Here is a 24,575-nt window from a genome sequence, read left to right as displayed (position 1 = left end):
TATGTCAGGCAGCTACGTGGGCCTCGCTGCACACGTTCGCAAGACACTACTGCCTGTACAGCCAAGTCCGGAGAAATGGCTTCTTTGGCCGTTCCGTCCTCCAAGACTTTCTGGTGTGATTATTGGTTCGCAGACCCACCACCGGGGTTGGTATTGCTGGGGTATCTATTCTAAGGTAAGGAATCTATCACTAACGTGTCTCTTTCAGATACACAAGTTACTACTTGTGTAACGATATATCTGTAAGAGACATTAGTTAGTGATAGATTCCTTACCGACCCACCCGTCCTCCCCTTTCTGCGAACCGATATCTAGGGTAAAGGTCAACCCCTTTCAGGGCCCTAGTTTCAATTTGAATTTTGAATTTTAAAATATTTATTAAGCGCACTTATACCGGGACGGTTTCATGGCGCTAGACGGCGGTGAACCACTAGAGGCAGAGAGGGAAGCTAGACTGCTGGGGATCTGGAAAACAGGAAGGTCTTGAGGTGTTTACGGAATTCCAGATAGGAGGTCGAAGCTCTGAGGGCAAGAGGAAGCGAGTTCCAAAAAGATGGAGCTAGAACCGCAAATCTCGCCCCCCCGGACTTCTGCTTCCTGAAGCGGGGGACTGACAAGAGAGCCTGGTGAGAGGAGCGGAGCTCTCTGGCCGGAAGATAAGATGAAATAGCTTCACAAAGGAAAGCGGGGGCAGTCCCCGACCTAGCCTGATAAGTGATGCAGCCCAACTTGAAAAGAGCCCTCTCCTTCACCGGTAACCAGCGCAGAGACTACAACAGAGGGGTGGCATGGTGAAATTTGGGGAGACCATAAATCAGACGGGCAGCCTGATTTTGTATCAGTTGAAGCCAGCGGATCAGGTAGTCTGGGGCGCCATTATAGACCACATTCCCATAGTCAAGGCGCAATAGCACCATGGCCATGAGAATGAGCTTAAGGGCGGGAACAGAAAAAAAACGGGAAACCTTACGAATGGTGCGGAGGGAAAAGAAACAGGAAGACACCACTGAGTTAACCTGCGTGTGAAGGGAAAGCTGGGAGTTGATAAAGATGCCCAGGGTTTTGACCTTAGGAACCGGGAGGGGAGGGGGACCAAGTGAGTGGGGCCAGAAGGAAGGGGACCAAGGACTGCAACCACCCCCAGTCAAAACCAGTTCCGTTTTGTCGGGGTTCAGTTTGAGGTGGTTGCAGTTCATCCAATCTTGGATGAAAAGCATCACCTTCTGGAAATCCTGGGCAGAAGTGGGGGAGTGGGAGAGGTTGAAGATAAGTTGGAGGTCGTCGGCGTAATTGAACACCGAGACCTCCATCTGCTGTAAAGAAAAAATGAGGGGTGAGATGTATAAATTAAATAACAGGGGAGACAAGGAGGAGCCCTGGAGAACGCCGCAAGTCACTCTCCGAGGAGGGGCAGCAAAGTCGGCCAGATGGACGGCCTGCTCCCTGTCCGTTAAAAAGGACCGGAGCCAGGCATGGGCCGTACCCCCAATGCCCGCCGCCTCGACACGGGTCAACAGAATGTCATGATCCACCGTGTCGAACGCGGCGGACAGATCTAACAGGACCAGGGCCTGGGGGAGGCAGATGTCAATGCCCTCCCTCAGTTTGTCCATCACCGAAACTACCACCTTCTCGGTCGAGTGCAGCGGGCGAAAGCCCGCCTGACGAGAGGAAAGGCGGCCAGTGGACTCCACAAAGGAGCTCAGAGTCCCGGTAACATGAGCCTCTGAGACCTTCGCCAGGTAAGGGAGAAGGGAAATGGGACGGTAGTTAGCCGGCAGGGATGGATCGGCGCCTGCCTTTTTCAGGATCGGAATAATAACTGCTGATTTGTGGGCGTTCGGGACAATGCCAGTTTTGAGGTAATGATTGATTAATGTGAGTGGAGGGGAGTAGCAGCTAGAAAAGATCTCTTTCAGGGCAAATGCCGGGCCGATGTCCTGAGGTGAACCCGATTTTACCCGGGCCAGTAAGGGGAGGAGGGTTTCTCGTGTCAAGGGGGGAAGCTGAGTGAGGAGTGGAGCAGAGGGGAGCGGGTGAACAGTGGTCGATGTCGGGAGTGAAGGAGGGATGTTGGCCTTAATGAGAGCTACCTTCTCAATAAAGAAGGAGTTAAGGGAGTTACAGAGTGATTGAGACGGGGGGATTTTAGAAATCACCCTGTCAGAAGCAGCGAGCTCGTGTACTGTAGCGAATATTTCCTTGGATTGATTTTCCGCTGCCAGGATTCTACCAGAGAAATACTCAGTTTTTGCTTTTAATATGTCCCTTTTGTATTCATTGAGTACCAGGCAATAATTTGCTTTAAGGAGGGGGCAGTAGGTGCGCCGCCACGCTCGTTCTGCTCTGCGCGCCGCCAACTTCTTGTCCCTAAGGGAGGGAGTGAACCATCTGTTGGCAGCGTGGGCGCGTTTAATGATCACTCTCTTGAGGGGGACAATGCTGTTGCACGCCTTTAGCAACCAGTTGTTGATGGCTATGAGCTGAGAAGGAGGGGATAGATCACTAAGCTCAGGGCTAGATGCAGCAAGGGAAGAGCAGACACCGGGAAGGTCGGCCTTATCCCACTTTCTGACCCAGGTGTTTTTGGGCAAGGGAGGTTTGGGCGGCCGTCCAAGGTCCAGTGCAAAAGAAATAAGGGAGTGATCTGACCAGGGACAAGGCGAAATGGTGGGGGAGTTGGTTGGGATATTAAGGGTCCATATTTGGTCAAGTTGATGACCTTGGATATGGGTAGGCGTAGCAAGCTGGGGAAGGAAGTTGAGACTAATAAGCAGGGCCATGAACTCCTTAGATCTTGCAGCCTCCGCAGGGTCGTTCGGCCAATAGTTTAAGTCCCCGAGAACCAGGACTGCCAAATTGTTCACTGCTAAGGTGGCCAATAGGTCCTCAATAGAGGTAAGAAATTGGGGGGTGGACTGAGGGGGACGATAAATGAGTACACAAGTCAGGGGAACCCCGAATGAAGTAGAACGGACTACTAGACAGTCCACAGCGGAAATAGGGGAGGATGGTAATATCTGGAAGTGAAAATCAGTGTGGGTAATCAGGGCGACGCCTCCCCCTGTCTTTCCCCCAGGGCGATCCATTCTAATGGCTAGTAGGTGGGAGGCAGCATGGCTAAGAGGCTCGGAAGGGAATCATCCCTAAACCATGTTTCCGTAAGAAACAGTAGGTCGGGTTGGCGGGAGTCGAGCAGGTGGAATAGCTCAAGCTGATGCCCGACCGCAGACCTGGTGTTAAGAAGGATCGCAGTGGTGGTGGGCTGGGGGCTACAGGAGGTGCAAGGGGGGATGGAATCGTGACTAGGTGACAGGTGAGCAAGGGGTGGTGGGGCATCAGACAGCTGGTTAAATAACACATCAGGACGTAAATGTGCGGAGGGAAAGTTACATAATCCAAGTGAAGCGATGCGCTCTAGCACTGTGGGGGGTGGGGGACACAAGTGCCAGAGAGAGTGCATGGCCGCCGGGGAGTACCTGATGGATAGAGGGGCAGAGTGACGAGCCCCTGGCCCCGGCCAGCCGCGGACGGGCGCAGACGGGCTTAACTCAGGCGCAACTCCGGCGCGCCTTCGTCGCGCCCGCTGCGCTCGTCCGCTGCGCTGACACATACTGCCCGTATAAGTAGGGAGCAGCGTGGGGGGAGTGGCTATGATGTAAACTCGGCTAGGAACCCAAGCCAAGATGGCGCCCGCGACCGCGGGAGCCCGCCACACAGCGCACAGCCCACAGCGATCTCCAGAGCCCCTAAAAAGTAAGTGCAGTTAAACAGACCTGTTAACTTTGAGTACAAATGGCACCAGTGTTGGTTTTTAGCATGGCTCTGCGTTTCTGGCGCAGAAAAGCTGTGTCTAAGAACTGACGTCAGCACGCGGAGGCGGCGTCTAAGTACTCCGACGACGTCATCACTGCGCCGCCGACGACGGACGCGGAGCCGCAGACGACGCCTACCGACGCGCAAGGGTACTGCTACGCAAAAATGTCCGGATCCAGTCTGACGCCTGGGGATATTCTAAGGTAAGGAATCTATCACGAACTAATGTCTCTTACGTTACACAAGTAGTAACTTGTGCTTCTAGACCTGAGAAGCCTCAACACACATATAAAAAAGTAGTCGTTCCACATGGTAACATTGCAGGATATTCTGCTACTCCTAAACAAAGGAGATTCTATGTCAACCCTCAACCTCCAGGGTGTGTATTTTCGCATCCCCATCCACCCGTCTCACAGGAAATTCCTAAGATTCAAAGTAGCCAGCTGCCATTACCAGTTCAGGGTTCTTCCTTTCGGCTTATAGTCTGCCCCTCGAATATTCACAAAGTGCCTGACTCCTGTGGCAGCCTTCTTGCCGAAAAACAAGCAACAGGTGTTCCCCTATTTCGATGATTGGTTAGTCAAGGCATCTTCCAAACACGCTTCATAGAAGTCGACAGCTGCCTGCACAACCCTGTTCAGCGAGCTGGGCCTCACTCTGAATCCAAAAAAGTCAGTACTCTACCCATCAAGAAGCATAAAGTTCTTGGGAGCAGCACTCAATACTACCCTCTGCAAGGCCTACCCCATCTCAGAGAGGCAAACAAAGTTAATGGGATTAGCAAATAATATACAAAGAAAAGGGTCTCTCTCAGTTCGTCTCTACAAGTCCCTACTAGGAATGATGTCCTCATGCATCCTTCTGGTTCCTTTCTGCCATCTACGAATGCATCGGCTCCATAAGGAATTTAACAGACAGAGGATTCAGGCAACTGGGTCTTTCGACAACCTCATAAAGGTCACTCAGTTCATGGTCAAAGCCCCATCCTGGTGGAGACGTCCTGCGAGTGTCAGTCGTCCTTTCTTTTCAAAGGCCAGCTTCTCCGCTAGTTGTCATCACTGATGCCTCACTGGACGGATGGGGAACATACCTTAAAGATCTGCAGGTCAGCAGCAGGTGTAAAATGTTTAATCGCCATTATCATATCAGTCTCCTCAAGCTCAAAGTGGTGCACCTAGCTTTACAAGCTTTCCTTCCATAAAAAAGAAAATGCACAGTAACCATCCAAACGGACAGTACAACCATGATACACTACAGCAACAAGCAGGGAGGGACAAGAACTCATCTGCTGTCCCAGGAGGTGCAGAGCATCTGGTAATGATCCATCCACCAGGGACTGCATTTCCGAGCAGAACATGTTCCGGGAAAGGAGAACACGATAGTGTACACTCACAGTTTGCTCAGGACCTCTTGCCCTCAAGTGGGAGCTGAACTAGAAAATACTCAACAACATATTTTCTCAGTGGGGCAAACCGGATCTCAACCGCTGTGCAACCCTCCAGAACCGGGAATGCCGGTTCCTCGCAAGCTGGCATCATCATCATCGGGGATCATGGGGGAATGCATTTCCAATGGCATAGTTCAGAATCTTTGCTTACGCCTTTCCCCCCATACCTCTCCTCCTGAGAGTCCTCATGAAGATGAAGGCCGAACCATGCAGAATAATTCTCATAGCCCAATCACAAAAAGGGGTACAACAATCTGTTGTTCGTCATGGCTTTCTCCAACACTGAAAGAAACATTGCTGTTACATCATCATCTCCAGGAGTCTTTCTAATGACCAAGTAGTGTTCTTCCCTAGAGCAACATGCTGCTCTTTTGATAATTTAAGGAGCCTGCGTTGCCTCAGTCCCTGAATTGTTGTGGTTTCGGAGTGGGAAGTATTCATAACTAATTATTTTAAAGTACTCCTGTGTGCGCATCATTGCCACGTTCTCCTTTGTGAGCACTTTCATCCATGTGGGAGAGTTGAGGTTGAGTTTCTTTCGTTAGTAGCTCTTGAGGAGAAATGTACTAGACATTTGTCCTACTCTGAGAAACAAGTGCCTAAATTCCTTTGTGTGGAATGTGTCTAAAATGTCCATGAGCATTCATGGCTTCTTCTGATTTCAATTGTTCTTGTAGGAACTTGGTGTTTAGCAACTTTGTTTCCAGCTTACCACCTTTAATTTATGACTTCATCAAGATCCTACTTGTTTTAGAGCTGTTAACTAAAGATACTGTGTCCTCTATAAAGTCACTTAATCAACAACATACTTGGAGAGGAATGTCATCATGCTCTTGAAGTTGAATATTACTTATTAATGGAAATTTATATTTAAATTGAAACATAATTTTAGGCAATAGCCATTATAGAATTTGTTTTAATGTTTTTTATTTAGATCATCCAATAATGATGGGTTTTGAGCCTCTTGTGAACCAGAGGTTGCTTCCACCAACCTTCCCTCGATACGCAAAGATCATAAAGAAAGAAGAAATGGTCCACTATTTTGCAAAACTTATTGACAGGATAAAAACTGTTTGTGAGGTTGTAAACCTAATGAACTTGCACAGCATACTGGTAAGTATGAATATGGTTAGTCTGGATGTACAATCGTAGAGATGTATCATATGCTCCAGTTTTATGTCAAATCTATAATTGCTGTGGTGAAGAAGTGTGATTTTGCAACTCCTTTCCACCTATGTTCAAAATTTGTGTGATATTGTAGTATTTATATACTGCTTTTCTACCGCTTACAGTGCCTAAAGCAATTTCAGGTGGTAGAGTAAGAGGCTACTGTTTTTTTTGCGAGAGATCTGGGTGGGAAATATAGGTTTCATGCATGAGGCTGGAAAAGTACTTAAAAATTCTGGTGGCTAACTTGTACCTGTGCTTAAGCATGGAATGAAAGTGGAGAGATTTGTGAGAAACAGACACATTTTTGTATATACCTATCATATTACTTACTAAATGTACCATCCTGAGTCTCTCGCAGCTCCTTTCGCAGGGGCACAAGTGCTGTCTACTACGAAGTGGATCAAGTTCTTTAAATCACCAGGATTTGTCGCTCCTAAGTATTGACCACAAACTGTATTTGAAGGTGCCGCCTGCAAGATGTTCCTCCATGCTAGTGAACATAATAAACTAAAAGATCCCTTGAGTTTTCCTGGTGCTGGATGCTTAAAAGTCCTTCAACATGATGGGCCTTACCTTTCTAAGGAGAGTGGTGTCTGAATTCAGCGTGAGGGAAGCTTGCATTAGGATGGTTGTGGCCCAATACATGCACAAGCGAACAAGTATCTTAGCCTACAATGTATTCTCAGACAGATTTACGATTCAAAATGACATGAGGCAGGTATGCCCTGCCTTTTCACACTTGTTCTACTATAGCAATGGGTCAAGGACAACAGACGAAAGGCATACAGATGCTTGGACTTCAGGACACCAGCTCACTAAATAGTTGTTTGCAGATGACATCTAGAGGACCCATTACATTCTATGCCACCACTACTAGATCTCCTGACAGTCTGTGGAGAGGGCATCTGGATTTAAAGTTATCCTAGAAAATGCAGAACTCTTGTTAATGCAACATAAGGACGGCCGAGATAGACTAAAGGTGAGGACACCCTTTAAAATCAGTAACAGTTCTCCTCCAGGGGATCTCCATTCTAAGTAATAAGCACAGAATATTCCCGCCCATGTGCTGGATCCTGGAGTACCTTTTTTTTTCCAGCTAAACCATGTATTAATTATATATACAGTTTCTTTCTGTGAAAAATGTATTCGAACAGCCTGTAACAAGCTATATTGATCTAATTTTGAGCATTTACTTAAAAAAAGGAACATGTGTAAAAAAATATACACAAAGTAAAAATAAAAAAGAAACCTAGTGACATGAAAAGCACTCCCAAAGAAAATAGAATCAAACAATGTATCCATGAGGCTGAAACCCGAAGGGCCAGGAGAAAAATTGTTGCTCCTTTAAGACACCGAGCACCCTAGAATCCCATCATGCCCGGAAGATAGCAGTTATTCTAGCTTCTGTTGACAGGATCATCTTAGAGATTTTTTCTTGGAAAAACTTTCCAACACTTTTGCTTGGTGTCTTTTAAGACAAGAAGCAAATGTTTTTCTTTTTTCTGGAAAAAAATATTTCTGACTTAGCAAAATATCCTTTTTATGAAGTGTCCTAGCTGAAAGAAAAATAAAGGCTCATGAAATACACCACACAAAGGTGCTAAGGTCAAAAAGAAAGCGTGGACAATGGTCACTTTAAAAAAAATCTCTGCGGGTATCCAAAAAGATATGGATAGGGAACTCACTCATTTTTTTTGTGGTATGCTTCATCATTGGCGACCTATCCACACCAAGGTGAGGTGAGTACCACCTGGCGAACTTCACCGCTGAGCAGGAATTCAGATAAATTATATTGGATAATAGCAGGGATTTCATTTTTGATAGAAATATCTTGGGGTGTATCCTCTAGTTTTTTACTTTTTAATGGTGAGGTACCCTAGGTATGATTAAAACTGTATAACATGGATAGCAGATGAACTATTATGAATCATCTGTCCACCTTCACCCAGCCAGCATGCTTCTGCCTTCATTCTTGCCCCTGCAGGTCATTAACCTTCACCTGAGCTTTACTTGGTTTAGTGTCTCTGCCTATTTTACATTAATTCCATACATCACACTAAGGAATGCAAAATCATTATTCAACCTACTTGGTTCGATTTGGCACCCTTACTTTGGGTTACTTTTGTGTCCCTGATTTGATGAGGGGCCTTCGCCCTGTAGGCACATACTCATTAAGGATTTTGGGGTTGATATTCACCTACTTTCCCTCGTCAGTTCGCTCTTGATCTACATGGGAAAAAAGGCCCAAACTAACCCTCATGCGGTCTGTAAGTGTACCTTACTTCCTCTTAACATTCCGACTCCAGCACATTCTGTAAGAAGGTGTTGCGGAGAACTTTAAAGGACAGGGAGAAGGTAAGACTGTTTGGTCTTCAGGAAGAGCTGCGCAGATGTGAAGTGCCCAGAAGTCCTGGGAGACGCGAAGAGGATGTTTCCCCACCCTCTCTGTCTTCTTTGGCCTCTAAGGTTCCCCACAGGGGAGATCCAAGGAAATATCTCACTTCAAGAGAAGAAAACAGGCCCATTTGACATGATGCCAAAGGTGGTCTGTGTCACTGCTTGCTTGACTTCAAAGAGGAGCCTATGCAACCCATAGCGCCTCCTCCACCAGCTTTTACTCCATCAACTCTGCCTCCTCTGACCTTACCTCCTTTGATTGCTCCTCTGCCCCCTCTCTCCCGTGACCGAAGCTAGGAGACCAAGATCTTCTAGAACAAGGTCCAGATCTCAGAGGAGAAATTCTAGAAGTAGATATGGAGGTCATTGTTCTCCTTCACATCATCAGTTTAGGTACAGCTCTACTCGGATACTAGATCTACTCATTGGTTCAGGTCAACGCATCAGTCCAGATCTTCACAACACTCCTAATCATCCTCACTCTACTGCATCTTCTTCAGTTTGTTCGTCATTACTCTGATGCATATTATTTGCTGACAGCCAGGGTTTCACCAGTTGATGCTTTTGATGATCCCCCTTCTATGATGTTTTGTGAATGGTATCAACAAATTGAATAACACAATTCTGATGGTCCAACCCAAATCTTCAGTAATCTGTGAAACGGTACGTTTGTGATCTGCTGCTCGCCCTTTGTTGCTGTTGGTTCGAGGACTTCTTGAACCTGCAATATGGTTGTTAATAGCTCCAGCTTCAGCCATGTCTGCCTCGTCATTGATTCAAAAGACATAAAAGGTTCCAGAGTCGGATTCTCTCTTTCTGCATGCAGATCCTCTTCCTGACTCAGTCACAGTAACAGGAGCAAGGAAACACCATCCCATATCACTAGTTTCCACAGTGCTTCTTGAGAAGGAAACTAAGAGGATGGATTTCAAAGGCAGGAAGTTCTGCAGTACAGCGGCTGCTGCTGTGCAAACAGTCAGTGCCAAAGCTCTTCTTGGATGGGAAGCTATTTCTCTTTGGGAGACTCTTCAGAAATGTCAAAACTAGTTACCAGGAGCGTACAGACAGGAAATCTCCAAAGTACTCCAAGAAGTTATGATGGTATGTAGCCAAGTGATTAGTGCTGCTGCTGGTTACCTAGCTGACCATGGCTATTGTCATGACCTGGCTCTTTGCTGATCTCGCTAGCTTTGTTTTACAGGTTTAAAGATGGAACTCTCAACAAAGAATCTTCCTTTGCCTGGAATTACCTAGTTTGAAGCTGATGCTGGCGTAGAAATGCAGCACATAAAAACAAATTTGAAAACTCCTACATCAGCTGGTTTAGAAAAGCATAAGAATTACAAAAAACATTCCTTGAAGCATTTCAAATGACTGTTTCAACATCAGAGGATTCAAGCTCCGTAGGGGACCCATCAGTAATATAAACAACTTCAAAAAGCCTCTGCTGCATAAAGCTAAGAAAAGAAGAGGCAGCCAGCAAACATCAGCGGCCATAAGAAAGCCCTGCAAACATGGGCTCCTTTCTTTCCTTCTTCCATATGCCACTCCTGAAAGGGGAAGCATGAGCAGTCATCCGGTAGAGTGAAAAAAGATTATGGCAGACAGATTGGTTTTGAATATTGTAGAGAATAATTATTCTCTGATGTTCAAGCCACCACTTCTGCCTATTCCTTTGAAGAGGTCTTCTCAGTATCATCTAGACTTACTTGGGTAAGAAGTCTGCACTATACTCATCTAAGATGCTGTTGAACCTGCCCCCCATGCAACTAATTCAGAATAAAAGGGCAAAGAAGGAATACCGTCCTATATTAGACCTCCGAACTTAGCAAACAAGTTCATAAATAAAAGTTTTGCATGTTGGCAGTTAACCAAATATCCCCCAACTCCATCAGGGAAATTTAATATGAGCTGTAGATCTCAACGATTTGTACTTTCACATTCCCATCATTCGAAAGCAGGGCTGATTCTCATGATTTCTGGTGGGCAGGGCCCATTACCAATGATAGCCCTGGCTTTCGGTTTTGAATCTGCCCTTTTACACCATAAAATGTGAATCTATGTCTACCCATATGTGGACAAGTGGCTTATAAGGATATAACCCCCGTAAAGAACCACAGCGTTCACTTTAACATGACTCTGTCTCTGGTTGAAAAATTGAGTTTCATGGTAAATAGCTCGAAGTCTACAATGACTCAGACATAGTAACATCAGTAGTGTACCCTTCAGAGGACAGACTTATTCTATCCTTTTGAAGTCAGAACACCTGATGGCCCAATGGCTTTCTGCATCTTTCTAGTTCCAAGCACCAGTTTTCAGATGAGAGCAATGCCCGGGAGATCAGTGGTGTCAACTTTCAGGTAGATGGAAAGACAAATTGAATCTGTCAAGAATGCAGTGCACTCCCTGCCACTACAGATAGGAGCCGCTTCCTAATTTTTTTTAATTCCACAAGAAGCTGAAGACCTGCTTTTCGAGTATTCCTATTGGGCCCTAGGATTTGATAGACTGACACTTGCTCAGGATACTCTCGCGGGTGACAGTGCTCTCTACAAAACTGCATAACAGAAATACAGTTTTCTTCTGCAAAGGTACAACAGTTTCTCACCGGATAAGCCCTTCACAAAACTCTTGTTTCACAATTTCTGTTGTCAAGGATTTTCTAGAAGGGTTTAAGAAAGTTTACCCTCCCTCATGGAGACCGTCTCTTCCCTGGGAGTTACATTTGGCCCTATCCGTCTGTGCCATCCTTGTTTAGCCTATTCATAAGGTGCCTCTCCAGCATATCACTTGCAAAATAGATTTTTGGGTGGAAATTATGTTTGCCCTCAGGATTACTAAAATCCAGACCCTATGTTGAAAGGAACCTTTCACTGTATTTCATAGACCAAGTGTAATTTTATTAGTAAACGTGTCTCTGATTTTCATGTACATTAAACAATCTTCCTTATAACCTTATTTCAGAAACCTTCCACTCCACCTGAAAGGACTTTGAATTTCTTGAGTTAAAAAGGGTTTCAAAGTTTTATCTTGATAAAACTAAATATACTAGGCAATCTGACCATCTATTTGTTAATTATGGTTGTATACAAACTGAGGTGCCAACTTCTAAACACTTCATTTATCATTGGATTGTGTCCTATATTTTACTGTGTTACAGTAATATCATTATTAAATTGGCTTGGTAGGCACAAAGCTACTCTGGATTTAAAATGGCATGTTTCCATTGCAGATATTTGTAAAGTTGCCACTTGCAGGCCTGTACATAATTTCACAAGCTACTATTGCCTTGACACAGATTGCAGAGCAGATGTCCAGGTGGGGAAAGCCTCTTTTTGTAATCGGTTTGAATAGTGCGCTGTATGTCTGTTTGCATTCCTTCTTCTTCTCTACATATTATAGGGAAGGCATTGCTATTCTATTCAGTGCTAATGATTTAAAAGGAAGATCCCCAGTAGGAGAAGGAATAGTTTCTTACTTCAAATCCTAGTTCACCTCCACGCAATCTTCTCTTTAGTCATAACCTACCCCCCTAGGAAAAGGGATCTGGGTAATTGCTCTTAGCTTGTATATAATTCACCATCTCTGTGAAAAAGAAGTGGCTCAAATGCCAGCTTGAGGGCATGATGGGATACGGTTGGTGCTCTGTGCCTTAAAGGTTTGTTGTTTTCTTCCAGCCTTTATAGCGTCTATATAATTACATTGGTCCCATTTTTCTCACCCTTCCTTTGAAAAAAGGTTTGTACTTTTGAAGTCACTAGATTTCTTTTAGTGACTTTGTAAATATTGTTTTTAATTACATTTTAAAGCAAATGCCCACAAAGTGACTAATATATCCTGTAATAGGCTGTTCTATTTTTTTTTTATAAATCTTTTTATTGAGTGAAAAAACTGAAAATATACAAAAACAGGTCCAATTCCTTCTAGAGTTCTCACACTTATTTTCAACCATTTTTATCCCCGTGCCCACACCACCCCCCACCCCATTCTTAGATCAGCAAATAATTGCTAGTTAACGTAATGGGGTTTTCAAACCTACACTTTAACAAGTTCTTTATCCAAAGTCTTTCCCTTATCTAGTCCTGTATTTTCCAAGCAAAGTCCCTTTCTTTTCCCACTTCTATTGATCTTAATACATTTTTATAGCAGCCTTTTTCGCATTTTATCAGTTCCTTATCGGAGCACGTTGTACTCCTACATACAATTATACATATTTTAAACCATCCGTAATTTATCTAATAGCCATAGTCAAGTTCCTCAGATAAGTGGGCGATCAAACTTCACCTGGATGTCTATACATATATATTCCTCACAAAAACACCCTATTGAGCTCTCCTCTTGATGTAAAGTGCACTTGCATATATTACATTAGACTCCCTATTCATCTATACACAATATTTGATGGGATTAAAATCCTACGGAGCATACTTTATAAAAACATCAGAAGCAAAATCAAAAGAAGAAGTGTCGCTGCACACATAAACATCATCTGGACCGCATATACAACCCTTCTTCTTGCTGTAAAGTGCTACTGCATACATTTTGTCTTATATGTTATACTCATTATACATATTCAATCCATTGTCTTGCAAAATAGCAGCTCAATTAGCAAAGTGTAGAGTGACAGGTTCTAAGAAAGTGCATTTACAGAAAAACTTTCAACACCTTTGCTTATCTAGCCAAGCTATTATCCTCCTCTTCCTCCCACATTCTTACACAAGTCACATTATTAAGGAACAATGTTTCAATAAAGTGCATATATGCAATCTCAACCAGCATTATAGCATTCTACCATGATGAACTTATCTGAATCACCCACTATTCTAAATTCGATTGATAACAATTCCCAAAGTGCAAAATGACACCAAGTTCTAGCATCAAGTTGGTATAATATTTCGATAAAGTGCATATGTGATATCTCTACAGGCTTTATATCTTAACGTTAAATAATCCCAAAAACCTATTCCTGCTCTTGGTCCCTCCAGGTTGAGAGGTGTTTCCAGATTTTCCCTCCTTTCTCTTTAGCCTTAATCCTCTTTCGATTATGTATAGCTTTCTAGAGACTATACGTTTTCATTAAATGGGCTAACCACTGATGAAAATTTGGTGGGTTAGGGTCGAGCCATACAGTTGCTATGACCATTCTATAAACTGCCATAGCTATGCAAATCAAGGCCCCACCTTTTTCTAAGCCCAGGTTATGTATTCCAAGCATTACTACCTGTGGGGTAATTTTCCCCTGTATCGGTAACTCCCCCTCCATGATCGCTCTTTCTCGTATGAGCGGGATGAGTTCCCAGCAAGTCGCGAACATGTGTATCAAATCTGCTTTATAAAGTGCACATGTTGGAAAAAATGTGCCTTTCCCCTCTCCCCACTTAGCGATCCGATATGGCGTGTAATACAATTCAAAGCATGAGGATTCAGACTTCAAGGCAAGATGGTGTGTGATTAGCTGCTCGCAACCCGCTATCTTCACTGTTTGGATCGATGTGATGGTCAACGGCTGGTTGGACTGGCTAGCATGAGGTCGGACACAGCGCAAGAGGCTGTGGATGCCCTTCTCCTGCTGCTACTGATAGCTTTGTGGCTAACAGAGATGTGCCCATGCCGCGTGAGGACCGAGTTGATTCAGCGGACGCAGAGGAAAGTCTGCGGAATTATGGCAGCAAGGGGCGGGAAAGTGAACAAGGCTTGCACTGGTGCCAGCATCGGCGCTGGTAGCTCCACGGGGGAGGGGGGTTTCGGGGGTTTGGGGCGGGGCGTCACCACCAGCAAATCTAAAAGAGGCAAGCTGGAGCACCGGAGAGACTAAACAACGGGTCGCTACAGACAGAGTATTAAAAAAAGACACTGGAACCAAGAAGGTACTGGGGAAACCAGGTCGGCAGATGGAGGATGACCCGGTGCAGCCCAGTCTCACTGCTATGTTCAGTAACCTGTCTGTACCAGAAGCTACAAGTAAGGGGCAAATTCTTACTCTGACACATACGACTTATATGACGCCCGGGACAGAGGAGAATGTGTATTGTGGGGAGGTGGGCACTGAGGAAACAGCCCTGATGAATGTAAAAATTGACGTTCCTACAGGAAACTTGCTCCCTGGCCCAGATGAGTGTGCAGATGGTAAGGCAGAGAAAATAGATGACCACTGTGTTGCCTTAAAATTAGCGGATAAAAAGGATGGCACGACAGCTACTCCAATGAGTGAAATATTGCTAAAAATGCCCGCGAACAAACGGGATAGATGAAAGTCTGGTGAGAGTAGGGCAGCAGATCAGAGGGGAACTTTCGCCTGATGGGATAGGGGAGACATTTTTCTCTCTAACTGACAAATCTGATCCCTCTGGAAAATAGGACATCTCTTCGACTAGTAGTGAAGGGGGCCTGGAAACAGATGACTCCTCATTAGGAGATCCGCTGGAAGCAACACAGAGGAAGAAGAGTACAGGGGCCGTAAAAGGAAAGAAAAGCCAGAGAAGGCCAGTGGGAATACAGTTGAAATGGGATTACTCGGACACGCAGTCTGTCCTGGATGACGAGGCGACAGAGGTGCAAGTGAGACGGTAGAACCAGGAGCCCAAGTAAGAGAACCGTCACTCTCAATGATACTATGCTCTATTTAGCAGATGCAGTAGGAAGTAAGGGCGGATGGTTACAGGGCAAGAATTGCCAATAAAAAAGTACAAGCCGGGTTCAGGAAAATTAATAAAAAGTGCGGGGACCTTGTAGAAATGTTGACAATGATGGATCACAGACTGAGGCCCTTGAAGTGGAAGTTGAGGCACTGAAGGAACAGAGCACCGAACAGAATGAAACCAGAGGCCCTCGAAGTGGAAGTTGAGGCACTGAAGGAACAGAGCACCGGACAGAGTGAAACCAGACCAGATGTCATGCTCAAGCTGGAAGAGCAGGACAATCGACAGCAGAGAAATAACTTGCGCTTTTTGGGGGTACCAGAGGGGGGTGGAAGGCAGCAATTCGAGGCTGTACATTGTGAATCTGCTGAAAATGCCTTTCCGGAGCAAGTGAAATTGGACTGGAACAACGAGATACAAAGAGCCTACCGGGTACCCCTAATGATGAGGAAACAGCCACAAGAACGACCAAGGGCCTTTTTAGTGTTTTTTGTGAATTTCCGGCTGCGTCAGCTTGTGTATGACCAAGCCCGACCCAATTCCCCAAAGTTGTATGATGGGGTCTCTTTTTTTGTCAAACCGGACTTTGCCCATGCGCTGGTGGAACGATGCTGGCTATTTAGACAACTGATAACACCTTTTCAGAAAGCAGGGGCAAAGGTGTTCCTACAGAACCCGGACAGACTGAAAGTTAAGTATCAGGGTACTACCTGTGTGTTTGTATCAGAAATGAATGAGATAATAACATCGGGAAAAGATGTGGAGAGCCCGAAGTCGGGAGGCCAGTAGCTCTTCGAGGTTATGATTGAAAGGAGGAATGAAATGTCGCTTCTGTGCTTTTTTGGGGTTCGCACGGGGGTAGCGGGGCAGTTCATCAGATTCACATTACTCAGGCTCTGCCTGATTGCCTAGGTTTTGGGGGAGGGAGGAGGGAGGGTCGTCTTAGGGAGGGGGGAGAAGTGGCGGGCTGAGGGAGGGAAGGGTAGGAGGTAAGATCGCTGGGGAATGGGCACATTGTTCAAACAAGTCCTTATTGTGGATTTCTGGTACCATTTTATAGATGAGGAAGCTGAGGATCGGATCAATAAATATTTGTGACCTTAATGATATTAAGAAAAGACAAATGGTTTTCCAAGGGCTGAGATTATTACAGGCTGACATTGTTTGTCTCCAAGAGACCCATGTGGAAGGAAGTCAGAAAGATCTTTTGAAATACCTGGGGTACAACGTAATAGGAGCAACATCGCAGGATGTACGTATCCGGGGGGTGGCAATTTTGGCCTGCCACAAAGCTATCCATTTCTCTTCAGTAAAGGTTCTTCAGTAAAGGTAGATACAGCAGGGGGTGGGTCATTGCTAGCTATAGCTCCCCTGGTTCTTTTAAATTTACGCTATGCTCTCTTTATGGGAGTAATATTGATGATCCGGCCTTATTGGGGTGGGTATCAAACGAATTGGTGCATTGGGAATTGACAGTCGTGGGTTGTGGGGATTTTAATATCATATAGTGATTGGAAGTTGGGGGGAACCATATATCTGCAAAAAACCCAAAGTCTACCAGGCTCTATATAATATGTGTCAGGAGCATGGGTTGTGTGATGTTTGGGGGGAACTAAGACCGCAAGATCAAGGGTACACATATTACTCTGCGCCCCATCAGAAACATGTGAGATTGGATAATTATTTTGTCTCACACACGATCAGACAGAGAAGTGTAATTGAAAAAGCTCCTAGATATCTTTCAGACCACAGTACATTAGTGCTGGAGATACAGGGAATGGGGGATCAAGCAAAGCAATGTTCATCATGGATGTTTGAAAGCGCATTATTGGTGGATGAGGTATATGTGGAGCATATGAGGAAGTGGATACCAGAGTTTCTGGAAAGGAATCTTGGATCGGCCTCCCTGGACAAAGTGTGGGACACACTAAAAGCAGGGGTAGGAGGGGAAACACTGCTGGAAAAACAAAATTGAGAAAGTTGAACTTCAGAACCTGTAAAGTGGGTTGGCTCGCTCAAGCAGAGTGCAACCTAATTAAGGCTATACAGCAGCAGGAAGACCTAAAAACCTTCAGTCTAGGTGTAACAATAAGCAAAACCCTTAATAGGGGAGAAACTGTTGCAGAAAGCAGTGAATAAGGCAATAGTGCACCGCGAAGAGATGTATGAATGTAGCGAAAGGTTGGGACATTTCCTTGCGGTAAGATCTAGGCAGGAAGCTACCTGAAATGAAATCAGGGCAATCAGGGCCCCCCTGGAGGGATTGAGAACTGAAGCAGGGGAAATCCAAACTGCTTTCTGTGCTTTCTATCGGACTTTCTATACAGAAGATCGGGGGGAAGCACAGAGGGCAGAACAAATAGAGCAATACCTGACCCAACCTGCTGAAGGCCTCTTGATGGGAGAAGAAAGGGATCAGCTAGATAGACCTCTTGAATGGGAAGAAATAGTAAATGCTTTGGCTAGTCTACCAAAGGGGAAGGCACCAAGACCAGATCTGATCCCCACTGAATTCTATAAGGTCTTCCAAGAGCAACTGAGGGATACTAAGAAGGCTCTGTTTGTGCAAATCATAGAGGGGGCGGATTCACCAGCCTCCTGGGGGAAAGCAAAAATAGTAATCTTTCCTAAAAAAATAAACCTATGGACGAGTTAGGGTCTTACAAGCCAATTACCCTCATTAATGGGTACATAAAGATTGACTCTAAAACTCTGGCCTCTCGCTTGCCACTAGTGATCCAGAAGATTGTATCCCAGAGCCAACATGGGTTTGTCCCACGTAGAAGTACCATTGAGCACGTATGGAAAATTATTACACTCTAACGTGAAGCAGGTAGCAAGGGACCCTATGGCCGAGATTTTTTGGGATGCAGAGAAGGCGTTCAATAGGGTCTCCTGCTATGTCCTGGAAAGGGATTGGGGAACAGTTTATTCGGGCAGTGAAAACCTTATATAAAGATCCAGAGGCTAGAGTGATAATGAACAGGGGACTGACCGAGGCACTTAAAATTACAAGAGGCACAAGGCAGGGGTGTCCCTGCTCCCCATTAATGTTCGCCGTCTATATTGATCCTTTTCTGAAACACCTGGAACATTTACCGAATATTCCTCCATTATTCAATACTGGGCCCGTAGAAAAGATTTTAGCGTATGCGGATGATGTTGCATTAGTCACTACACAACCTGTTATGGCTATGAATGCAATTGAAAACAAGGCCCAATAATATCCGGTTATGCTCTGAACAGGGATAAAACGCAAATAATTGTTAACAAATCCACCCCAAGCACTGATAAAAGAGTTGTAAAAAAACCTATATATTTGAGAGTGGTGATCGACGCTAAGATCGATGAGATAGCCAAAGAAAACTTGGAACCATGCGCTGCTGAAATGAAAAAAGCACTTAAGAGAATGGATTACCCTGATTGGTCGAGTAAATATAATCAAGATGATCTATTTCCCTAAGGTTATATATTTTTAAGAGCAATCCCCCTGATTTTTACGAATTTTTCGTTTTAATAATTTGAAAGTATTTTTGCACAATTTATATGGGCCTATACAAGACCTAGGAGGGCGATAAAATTCTTAAATTTATCTAAGGAGCGTGGAGGCCTGGCTTTACCAAACCTTAGAATATACTGGTGGTCAGCTTCCATTATACATTATGGACCCTTGCTAAATGCGACTCCCGGGGTGGAAACTTTAAGTGGGAACTATCCATATGTACAAGTAAACTCTTACGACGTAAGAGGGTGCCTATGGCACCAGGTTAATTATGGGTACTACAAAAGAGTGAGCTTAAAGGCACTCTTGGCGGCCTTTGGGTATGGTCAGCTGTATGAGGTCTAGTAGGGCTACCAAAAATAAACTATTATACACCATTTATACAGAATGCAGAGTTGCCTGATATTTTTAATGACCAATACTTTCAGAAATCGATAACCTCAGGTATAGTAAAGGTAGGATGTCTTTTCACACATCAGGAGGTTAAAAGTCTTTTGAAGAAATAAGAGGAATTTGCTCTATCTAATAGGGATTTTTTTAAATACATACAGATGAATGATTTCTTGTTAAAAAAGGCAGGAGGTATACAGAAATGTGACAACTGTAAATTAGTGGAGAGACTAAGCCAACCTGAGGCACCGATAAATATATATGTATTATTAAATAATTACATGAAAGATGATCTGGGAAACTGTTCAGCAACGTAGCAAGAGATGCTGGGAATAACAGTTAGTGATTTTCAAGAAGTATTTTTTAATACCTTAGGGATTTTAATGCCTGCTAATCTCCAGGCACAATTTTGTAATAGGCTGTTCTAAAGTATTTATTTGTGCTCATGCCTGAACATGGGCAGGACTATTCAAAGCTTATGACCTCTAATGAAGAGCACCTAGATGAGATGAAGGATTCAGGTAAGAAACTATCATTTTTTCAAATACTTTGGAGTAGATATAACCCAACGCATACTGTTTTTTTCAGGGAAAATATTGCACCTCTATTCAAAGGCAGTAGAGAAGACCTACTTAGATGGCAACGGTCCTGAATGGGCAGGACTACAGTAATTGAATATCATACGCAAGATCCTATGCTACTTTCAAGCTCTCCAAATTCAAATAGAAAATGTAGCTTACAGTTTCTACAGAGGTATTCCTACACTTTGGCACCATCACCGCTAGAATATTCCAGAAGATACTACGAGCCCCTAAGAACTGGGAAAAGTATGGATTTCTCAGGTTCCAAAATAATAGAGGGCTTCTCAGCTTAAGGCTCATAGGGGAGTGGTCATTGGCAGTTGCTGCATGTCACTGGGTCATATGGATAGGAGAGTGGTGGAGGGGCAATGTGGGATTTGATTTCGCTGCCTATGCAAGACCTCCAACACTTACACTATAGTCCGATTATTACAAATATCTGGGACAGTGAGCCTCAAACCTTATGTCTTTTCCATCCCAATCATGCCCATCTACCACAAATTCGATTTCACATCAGCTAACGAGAGTACAGGATATAAAAGTTGGAAATATGGAAAATGTAGAATACTAGAAGATCTATATGATCAAGGCAAAATTAGATCCTTTAGAAATAGCAAAACAGCTTTTGGGGTCTTGAAACAGAAGGGAGAGATTTTGGTGCTTGCAGTTAAGCCACCAGGCACTGCATCCAATTAACAGGTCAACAGCAACATGACAGTTGACACACCTTGAAAAACTCTTGATGTCATAAGGGCGACTTGACATGGTGGTTTCCAAAATATGCAAACCAATCTCAAGACTCCCTAATAGCACATCCACAATAGAGTTGCATGTAAAAGTGGGAAACCTTACTAGAAAGTGAAATAGAGCCTAGAAAGTGGAAGAGTTTATAAGGGCGATATGACATAAAATAATAACTTTTTACTACATAGGGAATCGTCCCTTATGATAATGGTGTTTTGGAATCTAACACCTCAATGGCTTTAATAAGATGTTCTGTAACACAGGCTTATGCTGGAGGAGCTTTTGTGGACTGGGACACCCCATTCACCTGTGCCAGGACTGCCCAAACTGTCAATTGTTTTGGAAGGATGTTGTTGCTGCTGTCAAAGAACTCATGGGCTTCCCATTTGGTGATGCCCTGGGGATTATTTACACTAACCTCATCAAATAAACTTTATTCGGTTTTTAGTCCAAAAACCATAAAAGTTACACAGTTACAGGTACATAAAAACAGTAATACATTAAAACATGATGTAAAAAGTCAGAACCTCTTATACAATGTATAAAAAAGGACCCAATAACCCACCCACCCAAATGTATTCGGGCCTTAAAATGCAATGGACCAGATAAGCATGACTTCCAATTGTATTTACTTTATACCGCAAGCTAAATCAGCTAAACTAATAAAACATACCTAGATCCTTCAATGTCTATACATCCATACAGGTCCTATATTTCACAGAAGCTTTTGACCGAAACACTCCGTCACGAGCCACGGGCGTGCTGTGCTAGTGACGGAGTGGTTCCGTCACGCCGCGGCCACTCCGCCCACACTGCATCAATTCCGCGCCTGAATTGATGAGCGGGCAGGGCCGTGACGGAACCACTCCGTCACTAGCAAAGCACGCCCGTGACTCGTGACAGAGTGGTTCCGTCACAAGCATGGCAGCTCCGCGCGACCCTTCCCATTCTCTCTTCCCCCCCGCGCAGGTAATTAAAAACCCTACTATAAGAATAATGCAATCCTCTTTACAGCAGTTGAAGATAGATAAGGGCAGGACAGGCCTCTGAAATGCATTCTTTTTAAAATGGGAACCAGAAAAGGCCTTTGGGGGGTTTTGTACAATTTACATAAAAAAATTAAATGCAGCAGATCCTGCGGAGACTGTCCGTCGCAGCCGCAGGGAGCTAGCACTTGACCTCTGCTGTATCTCTTAGGTCTGGCTAACACAAGGTGGAAGAGGTTCATCCGAAACCTAGTTAATAAAAACTTCTCATGTGTTGATAGAAAGTTTCCGTTGTTGGAGCATTAAAACGTACGAACACTAGGTTTCAGCCTCTCCTGCGCTTCCTGTCCACTTTCCTTGAGGTCAAGAAGGCTACCCTAATTAATTCCACATCCTTCTTGGCAATACAAAATAAATCACTGCGCTCTATCCCTTCAGAACTGCTTTTAATGTACCTAAGCCAGGGAATTCGGGATGAATTGTCTAGCGACATACACTCTCTTAGAATCAAATGTTTGAGAGTTAAGTCTTTGTTCAGCCAGCACTTCAGCCAAAAAAAACAGGGGGCACAGAGCAAGAACATTGCTTAAATAGTGAACCCCTAGTTCCTTTGGACCGCTAGGTTAGTGGTTCATCCCGGAACACACAATAGGCGCTTCAGAAAGTCATTCTCCGCTACCTGAAGGGAATCTGCAGCAGTATATCCCCAGATTTCACTACCGTAGGTAGCTATGGCCATGCTTTTGGCTTGATAGACTTTCAACATAGCTCCTGTTGGTTTCTTCCCTATTTTACCTGGGCCATGTCCCCCTTTTCCCTCAAGATTAAAGGACCCCATTTTAATTGGTCATCAAAAAGAACCCCTAAATAGGAAAATATGTCAGTACGGAGGATCTTAGCGGGGCCAACACTAAATTGGAAACTCTTTTTGGGTTGTTGCCCCTCTTTCATTACATAGGATTTGGACTTATTTATTGCCAAGTCCCAATCAGTCATGAATCTAGAAAATTCTGTTAAAAGAGATTGCAAGCCCATTGCAGTCCTGGATATAAGGACGGCGTTGTCCGAATATAGTAGGACAGGAATACCATGCCGCCCTACACAAGGGTAATCCACTCCAGTTGCTCTTAGTACAGTATCCAAATCATTGTTGGAAAAATTAAACAAAAATGGAGCCAAAATGCATCCCTGCCGTACTCCCCTCTTAATCTCAAGGTCCCTAGTGACATGCAGATCCTGTGAAAACCTGACATTAGCCTTGGTTGATTTATGCAGGTCCTCTAGGAAATTAACAATACTGTTCTCCACCCTCATTGCCCTCATGGACTGCCACAATTTAACCCTATTAACGCAATGAAATGAGGAGGACAAGTCCATGAAGGCGAGATGGATAGTGCTGGGGCGTGCAACATTGTATTTGCACAGTATCATAGACACTGAGCAACAGTAGAACGTCCAGGCCGGAATCCATACTGGACATCCGACAGGATCTCATGCTCCTCTGCCCAAGTTGATAATCTCTGCAAAAGAATACGTCCCACAACCTTAACCACTGAGTCAATGAGGGAGATTGGCCTGTAACAGTGGGTATTGTTCCTGTCATCCTTCTTGAAAACAGGGACTATGGCCACTGAGTCATACATCTTTTTAAATAACATGCTATTGACTGAATTAATAAAAAGCAGATTTTTTTTTATATGTCATTGGTTTTTTCTTCCTCTCTACTATTAGTTTTGACAAGCAAATAGTAAATTGCCTAGGTTGTTATTTCACATATTTATATCCCTGACCTAGGAATTGTTCCAACCGGTCAATCAGGGGGTCCTTGTTGTTCTCACCAAGACTGAGGACAGCCATTCTTTGCCGCTGCATTAAATACTGCCTCCAGTATCGGGGCCCTGAACGGAGGGTCGGACTTAAATAAGTCTGGAGGGATCCCATCTGGGCCCGACGCTTTATTAATGGATAGCCCTGTAATACCAGCCATAACCTCACCCCTTTCAAAAATTATTACAGGGTCATTTGTGTCCCGACTTCCTTGGCAAATATGCTCCATAGAGCAGTCAAACATAGTTTTCAAGTGAAGCACCCACTCCTCCTCAGTAATGTGTGAGTCTAAGGCCCCCCCAAAAATGGGTCCATTCACAACATTCCAAAATCTAGAGCTGTTCCTAAGAGTGCTTGAATCAATCAGCTCTCTCCACACCTCCTCCTTCAGGGCACCCATCCATCTGACCAGAGCTGACTTGTATTCTTTTCGACAAACATATACCTCGGTTTCAATTCTTGGTTTGGCTGACCGAGCTTCCCTCAGCTTCTTTGCTGCCTTAGAGCAATGAGAGTCAAACCATCTGGGGCCATGAATGGCAGTTCTGCTAGCCAAGACACTTAAGATTTCACCAACTTTACGTGCTATTGATTCGTATGCACCAATAATCTTACTACGGGAGGAACCTGCAGCTGTGCATAATGCTAACTCGGGGTCACAGGATACATTTACTTCGCTGTAAAATTTATCTGGGGACATCTGGGACCATTTAAGTCTTCGCTTGCCATCAGTCGGTCTCAGTGCGGTCTCAGTTTTTACACTAGAAATAAGACCCACACACTGGCAGAACATGTGGACCAAAAAAGGAGGCTGATTTCCCAAATGCTGGTAGCAGCGAAGAGTTAGAGCCTGAAAACAGCCTAATTCACTGATGCTCTATTTGTGGTGTCCCAATGTCTGGGACATGATTACGATGGACAGGCTGTCCCCGCACCTACTGAAAGAAAAATACTTGCATCCATTTCTACATTATATTAAGAAAGGTTGTTAGGAGATCGCCTGTCCCCTGAGACTATGGGCTCTACACATATTTGACTAACACAAATGGAGATAACCCAAAGAAGATGCCTAAAAAA

The 24,575-nt window shown here is 44.4% G+C and overlaps 1 protein-coding gene across 3 annotated transcripts in view; it reads left to right on the top strand.

Annotated features, from left to right (window-relative positions):
* The window catches only part of NAA35 (N-alpha-acetyltransferase 35, NatC auxiliary subunit), a 485,576-nt gene that overhangs the window by 251,866 nt on the left and 209,135 nt on the right, over nucleotides 1-24,575 (top strand). For all 3 annotated transcript variants that reach the window (XM_086961291.1, XM_086961289.1, XM_086961290.1), the window contains one exon: nucleotides 6,198-6,376. In XM_086961291.1, the coding sequence (XP_086817417.1) occupies nucleotides 6,198-6,376 (179 nt within the window). The remainder of the gene's footprint in view (nucleotides 1-6,197; nucleotides 6,377-24,575) is intronic.

Source organism: Lissotriton vulgaris, chromosome 3_1 (assembly GCF_964263255.1).
Source record: "Lissotriton vulgaris chromosome 3_1, aLisVul1.2, whole genome shotgun sequence".
Lineage (NCBI taxonomy): Eukaryota > Metazoa > Chordata > Amphibia > Caudata > Salamandridae > Lissotriton > Lissotriton vulgaris.
The sequence above is the reverse complement of the archived record's forward strand: the minus strand, read 5'-3'. Positions and strand labels throughout refer to the sequence as shown.